Below are 14306 nucleotides of genomic sequence, written 5' to 3' on the forward strand. Positions count from 1 at the left end.
TGCCCATGTCATCCATACACAGCCAGTGGACGTGCAGGTACCTGACAAGCCACAAAATCCACAAAACACAATAGTCGTCCCCTCAGTAAATCCAGCAGCCATCGCCGTCAAAGGAAGGCTGAAGCAAAGCAACACAAAGTAGGTTAGAGACGTGGTAAACATGCATAAACAAGGGGTTGACATCACACCGCGACTTACAGGGCAAGTTGGATAGTTGACTTGGCATCACGAAGATGCCTCTTGTGATGCTAAGTTGACTGTCCAACGTTGTTCACTTTTTTTATCGAAGCCGTTGCCGATTTGGGGCCTCTGTATGACATTCATTGTCTGGCAATGTCAGTTCACATCTTTTGATCACCAGTGAAGCGTCTAAAATTCAAAGACAATAACGATTGTATGATATGATCATTATCCCTATGGCCATGCCAAGCCCCATAGTCGGATCTGAAGGCCAGGAAAAGGACTACGTACTTCAGCTTGCAGCCATGCAGCTGTGCCATAAACTCACTTAGAGTTCTTGCGCAAATTGGACTACTGGCTGGTAGCTCTGTGATGGATCATCATAGATCGTTGAGTTGAAGTTACATCCGGAGTCTCTATCCTTCAAAATAAAATACGTATAGCTACAATATTTCTAGGGTTCTGATATCCGTCACATTGTGAACAGAAGCAATGTCTTTGACTTGTGCAATGATATCACGATCTGACGCGATCCTCTTATATTCTCCACCGCGCTGCTGTGCGAGCAAGAATGCACCGAATGGCTGCCCAAGGCGAACGATCAATCGTAATGCACGTGAGTGACGCTCCGAATCAATCCGCTCCTGTCTAGCAGAACGATGCGAGTGATCTAACGGAGTCCCGGGATCGGACATATCTTCCGCGTCGTTATCGAAGGCAGGCTGCTCTCCAAAGTCTGGCAGCTCGAGAAGACGACGATCCCATGGACGGACAAGCAAGAATGTCTGTCGAGTGGGCCTTGTCCAAGAGAATTGGACCAGCGCCTCTTGGGTGGTGATCAACAGGTCACAAAGCCCATCCGCCTTTACTCCGTACGTAAAAGGAGTTTCCTGGGCTAGATCCTGCCTCCGTCTGACTTCTATGACACGGTGCACTATGCAAGGCAGGTGCAGTCTGCAGTTCGCGAAGCGAGCAGCGCTCATATTGTCAAGCCGGTCATAAAAGCTTAAAGCCAATTCCACAGCCACAGGATGACGCAGGGAGGAGATGGCCATCTGAATCTGGTCTTCAGATAAAGACGGGAGAGCACATGGAGGGGCTGCGTATGATGAAATGTTGGCTGGAAGACAACTGTTAAACGTGGATGGTTGTCCGACCCAGTCGAGGGCTGTAATGTCGCCCGATCGAGCCACGATCTCCTGCAGGAGCCGCCCGAGCGCATTTTCCTTATTCTCCCCATAAAGGATAGGCAGCTGGATGCCGAAGATACCAAACAGTGAGTATGCAATGTCTTCTGCCACAGTGGTGATACGCGTAGATGCCCATTTGAGTTTCTCTCGGGCATCTCTCATCCCCGGTTGGAAGGCAACGAGGGCACGTGCATCTACGCCCGTCGCATCCTCCAACTCATGCATGATCTCGACAGACTCCTTGTGGTTGTGGGAGTCGTTGTCGAGATATAAAGTCCAATCCTGTCGGTAGAAGAGAATGACTCTGGGAGCCAGGAATTCCGGGACAGTCCATCCTCGAGTGTTCCAAGCACTCTTTGCCAGTGCGCCAGACTTGGACGAAGGCGGAACATCAGAGAGGTAGACGATCGTGAGCGCTGCATGATAATACCAGGCGAACATGGAGTTGAGCGATTTTTGGAGCTCGACATTGTTGTTCTGGTCGATACAACACGAATCAACCCACGCCCAGTGAAACCCTGCCTCACGAGCTTTCTTGCAGAACAACTGTAACTTCCTGAGACCACCGGTCGCCTCCAACTGGTACACGACCTTGTCCTTGATGTCTTGCAGTAGCGGTTCCTTTCCTTCCCATCTATGCGATAACATGACGCAACCAAAGTATTTGGCCACTGCATCTGCGATGATCTCCCTTGAGAGGTCCGCATGCTTCATAATCGACAAGAAAAGTTGCTTGTACTCTGCGGTCGTTTTGAAAGCGTTTATCTGCGTTTCTCGATCACATAGAAGCCCGGTAGTGGTGTCAAGTAGACGAAGCGGAGCAGTGTCAAGCTGATCATTTATGACCTTTTGAATCATACCATCTGCTTTAGAGGGACTGACATACTGCTCGCGCAGCTCTGAGGAAAGAGTTGAGCATCTGGAAAGTGTGTTACTTACTAGGGCTTACTTCGTGTTTGCATATCGTGAGCATTGTCTAATTTGGCAAGCATCACCGTGAGGACCTCGATAGCTTCATCATAGCGTTGTGCGCCATGAAGCGCAGTATGTTTCAACCGGTATCCAACGTGTGACAAAGGGTTCAAATCAATTACCTATGTATGGTCAAAGTCAGCGTTGGCCAGGAAACTGTTTGAACGGATGTATGACATCATACCTTTTGTGCGTCAAGAAGCACTTCCTCCCACAGCGATTTTTCCAAGTTTGCCATATTACGGTTTGCAGAGACTTGAGCCTTGTAATCCAATGATATGCGATATGAGATGGTGAAGAGGTAGAAAATTAACATTAAAATACCTTTGATTCAGGCCAAGCATCCTTTGGTACTGCCCACGCTGAGATCATCTTGTCAGAAGCTCCACTGAGGACGTGCTTGCCATCCACGGAGAAAGTGATGCATCCTACCCAGCTTGAGTGCTGGAAGATGGCAATGACCCGTCGATCTGAGAGTCGCCAGAGACGAACACGCCCACCATATGATGCAGAAGCGACGAGTGTGCCCGAGGGATGGATGGCAATGGAGGAAATGCCTGATTTGTGTCCCATCCAAGGATCACCGACCTGCTTCCGAGTTATTGTATCCCACTCCCGTATGGTCGGATCATTTGCATCTCCTGCTGTGAGAAGGCGTGTGCTATCAGGCGTCCACAGGAGTGTGAAGTTATATGAAATCTGGCCCTTGAAGTGTGCTACGCGTTCCCTCGTATTTGACGTATAGATTTGAATGTCGTTGTATGTTGCAATAGCAAGAAACTCGCCGGACGGCGAATACTAGTGTACGGTCAAATAGAGGGGTGTAAATTTACAGGCGTAAATTTACACCTGTAAATTAGCGTTAATCAGCATGTGAATCTCGAAGGGCATTTTGGGGGTGTAAATTTGGGTGAATTTGGAGTTTGCCAATCCGATGGGCGTCTCCGTGGTGGTGAATCTGTGAATCTCGCAAAGTATCTGCACTAGGGCTAGGGCATAACATTCGCAACCATGAATTGTGAAACGAGAAATAAGCTACAGTTACTATCTCTTTATCTTCAAAATCTCCCCGAAACCATTCCTTTGATTCTAATGTGAGTAACATTTTTTCGCGTGTTAAGTTCTCAGTCTCATACTGACTACACAGAAACTAAAAACACCATACAAACCTCTCGTCAAGTGGCATGATATGGAATCCACTATCCTTGGCAAGCGGTCCACTGAAGATTTGCCTCCCGCTGGTCGAATGCCTCCTCCACCTGAAGCAGGGACAGTGGACTCGGACTCGGAGTCGGAGTCGGAGTCGGACTCAGCAGAGTTTGACAATGGCGCAGATTGGTTGGATGGTCCAGCTGCTCTTTCAGAGTTTAGAACAGTGGAGAAAGATTTGTTCGTGCTTGCGGCATCCAGCGGTATTGATTTGTGTGCACCAGTCGGGTTCTGCACCAACAAAGAAGGCCGCAAAAACCTTGTCTCGTCCGTCCCTGACCCTTCTGCTTGGGACGAGTGGAAAGTTGAATAACTCACCTAATTCACTGTAATTCACAGTACATTTGACCTGATTCACCTGTAAAATAGCGTTAATTTACAGACATGTTAATCTACGGTAATTCACAGTGGTGAATTTGAAGGCCTCTGGACGCACTGTAAATTTACCCTGTGAATTTCGGACAGTTCCAAATTGACCGTACACTAGCGAATACTGAACGCGACGGACGCAATTTCTACACTCTATTGGGTTTCCTTGTAGCTGCCATGTCATCTTGCACCATAGCTTGGTCGTGGTGTCTTCTGAACCACTGGCCAGTACTGTTCCATCGGGAGAAAATTCCAATGTGTAGATCCGATTAGAATGAGCTTGTGTGAATTGTGTAAGAAGTTCGCCAGTTTCCCCGTGCCAAATGATGAATGTTCCTTTCCGATCACCACTTGCTATTAATCGCCCATGTCGTGATACTGCCAATGTCGCCACCCTATCACGATGTCCCTCCATCTTCTTCAACATAGCACCTGTTCTCAAGTCCCACAGACAAACCGTCTTGTCATATGAACCTGTGACCATACGTCGGCCATCCGGGAAAACTGCTACAGCGCGTATGGCATCTGTATGATCTTTATACGTTCGAAGAGGTGTGGTGCTTGGGATGAGCTGAGACATTTTACTGGAGGTTGATGGTGTTGAGTATGGCCGAGGCGCCCGGACTGGGATAGAGTACCGAACAATATCCCCTAGTCAGACCTATCGAGGGACCGTCGGTGTGCACAGGTGCGAGTATTGCATAGACGCCCGACTTATTCATCTTGAAGACTGAAAACGGAAAGGTGCAGTGACGCAGAAACGAGAGCCGGCACTGTCCTCCTCTTCATCCGCATCTATAAGCCCGCCACTCTCGCTGAGCTGGTTCGATCGGACACTACAAGCAAGCATACTAGTATACAACTGGTATCCTCGACCTAATGCGACAGACGCCCATAAATGCTACACTCCAGCTGGCGAGCAGATGTATGTCCACCGGTTCACATTGTGACTTCTCAGTACCACAAGAAGCCAGTGGGACGTCCTACAACGTCTTCACCGAGCTTCGCGATTTCTTGGAGTCCCTTGCCACCATCAATCCTCTCAAATACCTTCACTCCGCCACCTTCCGCACCACCTACAACCAGATACTTATCTTCGTCACCTCCAAACACCATTCCCCGGACATGAATTAGCCCCGTACGCACTTCGTTCACAAGCTCTGGCTGACCCTCTCCGGTGGCGAGAGAGAAGATTGCAATAGTGTCACCCTCTGAATGAGGGTCGTTTCTGTTCGATGTGTAGATGAATGTTTCAGGGAAGGATGCGTTGGGTTCGGGTAGCAGAATTTCCGCTGCCGACATGGTATCCGGTATCGGTAATGCAGAAAGCGTGAACAGAGATGTAAGAGGAGTAGGGGTCGCCGGAAGCGGAGGGAAAGTATGCACAGCAAGCTTTAAGGTGAGCTCCAGTAGCGTGTAAAGGGTATTTCCTGTTATAACAATCAACAAGGTTTCAAGAGTAGAGGTTAGTGACACACCTCGAGCTGCGACATGTCGTGGGCCACTCCCTGCTTCGAAGTCAATGTGATCGCGAATAGACCACTTGCCATCGCTTCGTTTGGTGAGTCTCCAGACCTTATCTGTACCTAAGTCCGGGACAAGGAGCTCTTTCTCCGTTTGGTTCAGTGGATTGAGGATGACTTGATGGGGGTGGGATGAAGATTGGCGAGTTTTGTTCCGACCTACATGCTCAAACGGCATTGAAAGCGTCCATGGGTGTGGTGAGAGTATGTAAGGGGCAGATGTTGATATCGGAAGGGTCGCGATTGTGCCCGAGGAGTACTAGATGTAGACGCGGATGCGAGAAAGGGAACGTTAGAATAGGTAGAGCCGACGTTTTGGGGACTTACATTTCCAATGATAAGCTCGTCCTCTGCGACAAGAAGGTGGCAAGGGTCTGCACCACCACTCTTGGCCCTGGCCACCACTTCTCCTTCGACGGTTCCACCTCTGCCATACTTGATCGCGGCAACCTCTCCATCTGCCTGTTCGAGCCCTGTATATACGAGGGATTTATCGGACGGATGAAATGCAATCCATGACGGACGGTGGCCGACGATCGTTCGAGCCAGAAGATTAAGAGTCGGGGATCCTGTCGACGGTACTGGATCAAAGGACAATGTGTAGATGGAGTCAGCGTATGAAGCGACAAAGATCGTGAGCGGTGCCATGGTTGTCTCGTTTACAAATAGATCGTTGATAAAGAGGACTAATGGACTGTGGGATTTCGTGTTTTACCAACGTGATATACGGTATTTTGTCGCTCGAACGGGACAATGTTCGGAGGCCGACATTATTTGTCCGCGCGCTCAGAGATGGTGGTAGTGTCGTCACCGGCGGCCCGGTTTTGTGTGATGAGATCATAGGCATTTGGGAGCAGTGGAACCTAGAACGTTTGATCCCGCAGAAGCAATTCGTTCCACATGCTCACGCTGGAGCAAGCCGTACTACGCACATTCGCATACCATTGTCAAGAGTCCGATATCGACGAGACATTCGAGCGCTGTTTGCAACAGAAGATGAGAAAAAGATGATGGCAGACATAATAGTGTACATGAGGCTGTGACATAACTATTTCGACGCGGCATAGATAAGTCAAGGTGCTGGCAGGGGTTTTAGACAATCCAAGTTGGGAGGCGGAGCTACCAGAGCTGCAGCCCACTGGTATTCGAGGGATGTCAGAGGCAGATAGCGGCTAATCTGAAGGAAATCGCACCTTATCTTGGATCTGGAAAGCCCGCGGAGTAGGTGCAATAGGTGACGATAACGAGTCCATCCTGTCTGAAGGTAAGTACTGTCATTTTACGGACGAGGATTTGGCCTTGATCATCCACAGCCTTGCATATCGAATGGTGCAGGTCGAGAGCACGCGCCAGCCGATGGGCCGAAGAGGTCGACCTCCTGCAACAGGAGATGCGCCGAGTCGCAGAATTTCTTTCCTGGCATGCAGCGTGGCGGGAGGAGCAGGCCGTTCGCAGGACTGGCTTGACCGCAGCAGAACGGGAGGGTATGCAGGGATATGCCAGGCTGCGATGCGGAGGGCTATGCGAGACCGATTCCTAGCCCTGTGGAGTGTTATACCGGTCTAGCACGTCAAGAGAAGGCGTGTGCCATCAGGTGTCCACGCGAGTAAATTCAAGTGGAGGTTGTTCCCATATTTGTCATCCTCCATGTCTGCAACACATTCCTTGGTGTCCGAATTGTAAATTTTGAGATTGCTGTGTGTCATAATGGCAAGAAGTTTGCCGGATGGCGAATAGCGAACGCGGTTGACCCAAGTACTGGATTCGATTGGATTTCCTTGCATCTGCCATGTTGCAGTGCTCCAAAACTTCGTCGTCCAGTCCATGGAACCACTTGCCAGCACTGTCCCATCAGGAGAAAAGTCCAGCGAGAAGATCGTATAGGAGTCGATTATCATTACTTGGACGAGATACTCCCCAGTTTCCCCATGCCAGATAATGATCTCTCCCTTATCCCCACCGCTTGCTATCAATTGCCCATCTCGTGATACCGCCAATGTCCGCACTTTATGGCGATTCCCCTCCATCTTCTTCAACACAACGCCTGTCTTCAAGTCCCACAGACAAAGTGTCCTGTCGTACGAGCCGGTAATCATTCGTTGTCCTTCAGGGGACATTACGACTGCGGTTATAGCGCCTTCATGATCTTCACTAAACTTTCGATTAGGAACGAGATCCGACATTTTACTGATGGTGTCGAACGTTGAGGTGGACAGTCGGACTTCGCGGAGGGATTGTGGGTGTCTTGATAACAAGCTGTGAGGCGCGGGTATCACTGGGTGTTGCTTCGCACTGCCTTAACCTGCCTCGTGTTCCAAAAGACGCCCAGGACATGAGTCACATGAGGTTGTGGCATAACTATTTTGACGCGGCATAGATAAGTCTGAAAATTGACATGGTACTGAGGAGAGTTTGTCGTGGTATAACCGGTGCTTTGGCATGTTTGGGGCTTGACATCATGATGATGGTAGCACGCAGCCTGGCTGCAATGGACCTGACAAGTGTATAGTAGGTGCGAGACTTTGACTATTAGATCGGCATTACACAAGACAATATGAAATACATGCTAGACCCGCTGGCTACCGATTGATATGTTCCCGACGAGCAGTGCGAACGCGAAGCACAAGTTGAAGCACTGTAAAATTTAAATGTAGTGAGAGAGGAATGCGAGGACCTGAACTCGCTATCTAGTGGTCTCACATCAATATAGCACGTGCCACGACCAACTTTTTTCCCTTGTTTCTGCCAGTTCTGCCGCGGGCATAACTGCTTCAAAATAGTTCTGCCCTGGGCCACAACAGCGAGTGCAATCTAGATTTCCTTTTTGCTCAGCCTACTCAGGCTGTAGCAACTGTCAACTATCTGCAACCGGAATCTCATCGGCTTGAGCCTTCCCGTCTTGTTGGTGCAGCGCATGAGTAGTTGGCTGGCTTTTCGGAGGTGAGGATATAGGAGATGGAGGTTGCTTGGTGATGCCATCGGCGTGAGTGAGTTGGCGAATATATGGCGTTCCTCGGATGTGGATATTACGGATAGTCCAACAGGTAGGGACGGGTGGTTTCATCTACACCAGGGCAAATGGGGCAGTGCGGTGTTCGCTTTCTAGCCCTGTTGGCTCCGCATTAGTATTTATAGGATGTGAGTGCTCTCGTAGCCTGACGTTATCACACCCATTAGATGGCGTCCCACCCGACATATGAAGCGCATGGACAACCCTATGTGGACGAAAACACGTCGGTGACCGCCGAGAAGCAAGATTCGAAAGGTGCTAAAGATGTTTTCGGTGAAGATGGTATTCATCAGATTCAATACAAGACACTCAGCTGGCAGGTGCGTCTATGCGAGATTGCACACAGTAAAATATTAATCGAACGTAGGCTGTCAGCCTCCTCATGATAGCTGAAATCGTCAGCAATGGTATCCTGTCTCTTCCAAGCGCACTAGCAGTCGTTGGTGAGCTTACTGTCCTCTGAATTCCACGAGGAGCAGCGTTTTTACAAATCTTCAGGCATTGTGCCCGCTGTCATTCTAATCGTGTTTCTTGGTATTTTTGGCCTGTACACTGCCAAGTTGCTCATCGACTTCAAGTTGAATCATCCTAATGTGCATACTATGGGTAATAAATTCTGTCATCGGTGATTTTCAAACACCTGAGATACTCTAGGCGATGCTGGATACATTATGTTCGGACCTGTGGCTCGGGAAGTGCTTGCCTTCGGAACTGTTTCTTTCGCTGTGTTTGGTTCGGTGCGTCATCGAGTTAACTGGAATATGTCGCAATTGAATTATCACAAACAGGGCTCTGGACTACTTTCCAGCCAGCAGGCACTGTCAACGCTTTCGAATCAGGGCATGTGTAGTATGTATCTGGTCATCATTACTGGCACCGTTGCTTTCTTGATTTCACTACCACGGACACTGGATCGCTTGGCATGGATGGGTGTTCTTAGTGCAGCAGTCATTGCCGTAGCTGGTTTCATTGCAATGATTGGAGCAGGGGTGAACCCAGTTCCCGGACGTTCTTTGACAATAGCTGCCTCCAGTAACTTTTTCGATGCTTTCTTGGCTGTCACAAATCCTGTGGGTACCTTATTATGTCTTCGAGTGACTTAGCGTTGCTTATCTGCTCATTAGGTTTTTGCATATGCAGGTACGGAATTTTGCGATGTTAATCAACATTTCTAACTACTTTACTAGGACACTTCATGTATGACTTTGGGCATGGTATTCCTGCTGAAACTGACGTATGACAGGTTCTTTATTTTGATATCTGAGATGCGTAAACCCGAGGACGCTATAAAGGTCAGAACGCTCCTGTACTCGATGTTGCGACTGAAGGCTATTTTCAGGCAGCATGGTGTCTACAGGGCTTCGCTACAGTATTCTATGTTGTTTTCAGCGTAGTCATGTATGTCTACATTGGAAACACAGTCCAGTCCCCGGTCCTTTTTTCCCTTCCTCCGGTATGGGCAAAGGCAGCGTTTGCCATTGGTCTCCCAAATTTCCTGTTGTCAGTGATGCGTTGTTGTTTGGTCTAGCCCTCACTAATTCTTTTTTTCGAAAGCTCTTCCGGGCTATACACTCATACAGCTACAAAGCTGGTGTTTGTTCGCATGTTTCGTCATTCAGAGCACCTTCATTCGCATACCTTACTCGGGTGGACAGTTTGGACTCTGCTGTGTTTTGCAGGCTCAGCTATGGCTGCGATTCTTGCCATCGCAGTCCCGATATTTTCCTACCTAATCGGCATCACGGCAGCCCTCTTTGCCGCATGGTACACGTACGGTTTGGCCGGATTCTTCTGGTTGCATGACGCATATCATCTCGAGGGTGGCATGGACGGACTCAAACGACGACCAATCGGGACAACACTCGCAGTGTTGACTGTTATTTCCGGCACTTTCATCTGTGTCGCTGGGACTTATGTGTCGATAAAGGTCAGTGTTTGTGTCTTCGCATCTGACACTCGTCTCACTGTCAGTGATTGATGATAGCTCATCGCCGAAGCCTACGCCAATGGCCAAGTTGGGAGACCGTTCGTTTGCTAGGGGAGGTTTCATTGTGGCGTAATGTGTAGTCCGTGTCGGGTCCTTTAAATTTCACTTGAGAGCTTTTCCTAGGATAATTCAATTATAGATGTGGGCCTGAGGATCTAGTCAGTGATATGACCAAGATTGTCAATAGTCCATGATACATGCTCGATGCGTTCCAAATACGCTGGTTGCCGAACTTGGTCTGGGACATTCATCTGCATCATGATAGGTGGCTATGGACGCGGAGTTCGACTCAGACTGGGAAGAAAAGAGATCATTTGACTTTGCAGAACTACAGCGCATCAACGAGGAATCAGTACTCAGTGCCTGCAGCAAACTTGAATCATTCATATTATTATCATCATACACACCTTCCTCGGTGGGCTAATTGAAGGGGGTTTGGGCATCCAGTCGGAAATGTGGATATAGGTATCTAAAGAGTGGTGACTATAGGTGAAATCAATTGAGGGGGCGAGTGTCGATCGGAGCCGAGCGAACAATTTGTTTTTCGGTGAGCGAGATGGTATGCTCGCCTTTTGAGTCGGTGGCATTGGACCCGACACAGTCTCCAAAGGACTAGTACTAGATGTGCAATGGATTTTAAGCTAAACGTCTTATCAGCGGGGAGGAGAGAGAGCAAAGTTCAAATGAAATACTCGCCATTTATTTGCAGATACTAGTAGCTTAGCAGTGAGGAGCCTACATAAGGAAGTCCTGCGCATTCGTAATGTCGACCTGGCCACGGAAACCCCAAAGGCCATATCTTCGCGTCAGCGTGAGGGACATGCCAAGAGAGATGGATCATATACCCCTGGCAACAAGTTCTGCGCGCACATACTTGTTAACACGCAAGCGTTTCTGGAACACTCCGGATGAGAATTTTGTCGATTTCTCCGTGCCAGCCAATGAGATCTTTGCATCACTGCTTGCTGTCAATCGTCCATCTCGTCAATTATGGCGGTGGCCTTCCGAATTCAAATTTCCTGTTTTCAAAGACCCCCATATATCGCTTCGCTTCGATCCTCCATTCATTGCAAAGGCCGCTGCCAAGATACTCTGTTTTAGTGAGTCCCTTCGCTGATATCATCACTCCCTGCGCATTTGCGCGTGGGTCCAACTTGCCTCTCCACAATAGATAAGAGGAACTGCCTCGGATTAATGTGTATATGGTGATGATTGCAATCGCGGACATCGTGATTGGCACAAGTGCGATGTATCGTGGTTGGTAACTTGACCGCGGTCAAGTTGCGATATCGGAATAATGTCGGTTCAATTTCGACCTTTGCAATGATCAAGACACAGATCAATTTTATGACCATCTTACCTGCCTTCCATGATGTCAATGCTTGTTTACCGACATATCATCGAAAGCATTGTTACAATCACAGATTGGGTGCCCAGCGGGACGGGATTGAACTCGATGCTCTTTATCACTAGCAAACTATGGAAAACAAGGACGTGAAGAATGACTTGATTTCCGTGGAGCATAGTCAGATCCGAAGATCAGGGTCAGGAATGAGATTGCAGTCATGCATTTATGCCGCCAGCGCGCAAGTTGGACTTACCGCGGATGAACGTCAACCGGTCGTGCATGCGAACGCCCTCGGAGCTAATCCAGTGGTTCGAGCGTGTCAAACAAATAAGCGTGAGCTACTTGATGGGCGATCGAAACTAGCCACTTCCGCCGTCACGGGCGCCTGCCATCAACGCGAGGTCTGGCCCTGAAGCTCAAAGTAATGGTGAAAATCTGCCGGCCATGAAATGATTCATCTTAGTCTATGAATCCGATGGACCTAGAAAGAGTCCGAATTATTTAGGCCGCTGTCCGGAAAGTGAGCTTGGTCCCACGACCTATGGTTTCATCTGAAGGAAGCTAGAATGCAATGAAAAAGAATGCGTGACTGGTTATAGTTAACACCCTTCATACCACTGGTACCCAACTGGAGTATATGAATGGTGTTAGCTGGGTACTTTGGCAGGTAAACAAATCAAATGCAGGAAATGCAAACTCACCAACTACATAGCCTAGCACTCTGCAACATGATTCTCGAAGTAAAGCGCAGTTGGTGCGGGAAAGGGGTCAGGTAAATGACCATGTGAGCATCCTAGACTTATATACGGTGCCCTCGACATGATGATCCTAGCTAGCTTGCAGGAAGTACCCGCAGACCTACGATCGTTGCGACCATTAATTAGCGCACTATGTCGCATTCATTGAGAATGCCATACCCTCCAAACACGAGCAATGCACTGCGCCGTAATCTGCCATAGTATCTTTGCAGGCAGTGACTCCATCACTGGGTTGCCGAATAAGTTGTACTCGGATTTGATTGGTTTCGCCACCAGCTGTCTTGTGCGTAATGCGAGCTGGATAGACTCTGGGAGTACTTTGAATATTTAGAGTTTGCAGGGTAGTGTGTTCCCGAAGTAAGAGTGTGGGCTTGGTGGGGGTGGTCCTACGCATGCTGGCCTATTACTTCGCTATTGATGAGGTGTGCAAGTACTAATACTACTAGGGTCAGAAAGTCAGGGATTTGGCCAGTCTGGGACAGAGTCTGGGACAAAGTATGGGAGGAAGTATGGGAGAAAGTATGGGACATCGGCACCTCCGAGCGGAATCCAAACTCCGTTCGATGTTTCAAACGACCATGTCAATCAATCCCGCCAACGTGCCCGCCGTCACCGCCGCCTAACATCTCACTGGAATATTAATGCTGCATGTTCATGCTTCGCCTCAACTCTGCCCGCCACAACTCTGCCCGCCACTCTCCTTGCTCACTCATCTCCTTGCTCACCCATCTCCTTACCCGCCCCTCTCCTTTTTGAAACATTCATACTCCGCTTGAAGGTGCCGATGTTAAGGACCGAATCAATATATGACATAGTAATGAGCTCGTTCTGTTGCTGTATGGCTGCAAAAATACTCGCAACGACCATGGAAGTAGGTCCTTGGTGTCATCACAGACATTAAGGAAGCGTGAGGAACAGTGACGGAAGTCGGTCCTTGGCGCCGTTGCAGACAGTGAGGAAGTGTGAGAAACAGTGACGGATACAGAATTATTCATACTCCGCTTGGAGGTGCCGATGGGCTTGCCGATGTCCCGGACTTTGTCCCATACTTTGAGGACATCTGGGAAATGGAATTTTCCGAGTCCGTCCGGCTGGGTCCGCCCGAGTGCGGATCTGTCCGGTTTCACGACATGATGCGCCATTGGTTATCTTTATGCTTTATCTCTTGCTTTCAACCAACCACTGCTGCCAGCACGCCTTTGCACGCCCGCCCGGTATGTGTTCTCTCAATCTCTATGCTACCTGTAAGTTTCTAATGTGACCTGTATTTCCTGAATACTAATTACTACATTCCACAGCATGTCATTCATTTCTCAATGTTTATGCGATCCTCAAGCTACTAGATAACGTTGGTAAGTTTATTTCTGTGCCCGCCAGATGAATATGGCTGATATCCTCCGATTACCAGGTTTCTTGACAACCATGAATACCCCATCCACCTCGCGGGGTGCACCATCATGGCAGGCTGTCCTCGATGCTTGACTGGCTCAACCCCAACCTGATTTCATTCACTCATGCACCAACTGCAAAGAGGAGGTTCCTTGGCGACGGTGCAAGTCAAATGAGAACGGAAATGAGGGCCGTTGGGTGGCAGTGGTAAGTGCTATCTTTCTCAGGCTCGTTCACTGCTGAATTCCAACTGACTCCAATCACCAAAGTGCAAGAAATTTGCTGGCGAGCAGCAAGTGCCATGCAATTTCTTTCGCTGGGCACGGGGCTCAACCAGTCCCTCCAGCTCCCCCACCCTGGCCGCAGCTCAA

At 49.0% G+C, this 14306-nt stretch overlaps 4 protein-coding genes across 4 annotated transcripts; 1 reads left to right on the forward strand and 3 right to left on the reverse strand.

Annotated features, from left to right (window-relative positions):
* Positions 1-180: 180 nt before the first annotated feature.
* Positions 181-2951, reverse strand: F5891DRAFT_432078 (uncharacterized protein). Its single transcript, XM_041371803.1, has 5 exons — positions 2843-2951; positions 2667-2786; positions 2527-2604; positions 2320-2464; positions 181-2269 (listed from the first exon to the last, which is right to left on the reverse strand). Exons 1-5 carry the CDS (start codon positions 2843-2845, stop codon positions 624-626), a joined length of 1992 nt encoding a protein of 663 aa, XP_041224535.1. The 5' UTR covers positions 2846-2951; the 3' UTR covers positions 181-623.
* On the reverse strand, positions 2733-4662 carry F5891DRAFT_432109 (WD40-repeat-containing domain protein). The gene is made up of 2 exons (XM_041371804.1): positions 4046-4662; positions 2733-3140 (listed from the first exon to the last, which is right to left on the reverse strand). The coding sequence occupies exons 1-2, from the start codon at positions 4498-4500 to the stop codon at positions 3059-3061; spliced, it is 537 nt and encodes a 178-aa protein (XP_041224536.1). The 5' UTR covers positions 4501-4662; the 3' UTR covers positions 2733-3058.
* A 212-nt stretch (positions 4663-4874) lies between these two features.
* Positions 4875-6091, reverse strand: F5891DRAFT_981381 (Lactonase, 7-bladed beta-propeller-domain-containing protein; the record flags this gene model as incomplete). Its single annotated transcript, XM_041377093.1, has 3 exons — positions 4875-5350; positions 5399-5702; positions 5771-6091. 3 exons carry the CDS (start codon positions 6089-6091, stop codon positions 4875-4877), a joined length of 1101 nt encoding a protein of 366 aa, XP_041224537.1.
* A 2529-nt stretch (positions 6092-8620) lies between these two features.
* Positions 8621-10491, forward strand: F5891DRAFT_1190148 (transmembrane amino acid transporter protein-domain-containing protein; the record flags this gene model as incomplete). Its single annotated transcript, XM_041367249.1, has 11 exons — positions 8621-8773; positions 8821-8896; positions 8952-9059; positions 9108-9190; positions 9242-9523; positions 9578-9593; positions 9641-9650; positions 9697-9745; positions 9793-9953; positions 10008-10380; positions 10438-10491. The coding sequence occupies 11 exons, from the start codon at positions 8621-8623 to the stop codon at positions 10489-10491; spliced, it is 1365 nt and encodes a 454-aa protein (XP_041224538.1).
* Positions 10492-14306: the final 3815 nt, after the last annotated feature.

Source organism: Suillus fuscotomentosus (genome assembly GCF_016647785.1).
Source record: "Suillus fuscotomentosus strain FC203 chromosome Unknown F5891scaffold_35, whole genome shotgun sequence".
Classification (NCBI taxonomy): domain Eukaryota; kingdom Fungi; phylum Basidiomycota; class Agaricomycetes; order Boletales; family Suillaceae; genus Suillus; species Suillus fuscotomentosus.

What these genes read in the sequence shown, in the direction of transcription:
- F5891DRAFT_432078 (XM_041371803.1), bottom strand. An exon ending in ATGCTTGGCCTGAATCAAAG is followed by an intron (nt 2,605 to 2,666) that starts GTATTTTAATGT and finishes TTGGATTACAAG; the next exon opens with GCTCAAGTCTCTGCAAACCG. An exon ending in TGCTTCTTGACGCACAAAAG is followed by an intron (nt 2,465 to 2,526) that starts GTATGATGTCAT and finishes GACCATACATAG; the next exon opens with GTAATTGATTTGAACCCTTT.
- F5891DRAFT_432109 (XM_041371804.1), bottom strand. Translation starts at nt 4,500, where the DNA reads ATGTCTCAGCTCATCCCAAGCACCACACCTCTTCGAACGTATAAAGAT. An exon ending in AATTGCGTCCGTCGCGTTCA is followed by an intron (nt 3,141 to 4,045) that starts GTATTCGCTAGT and finishes ACCGTACACTAG; the next exon opens with TATTCGCCGTCCGGCGAGTT.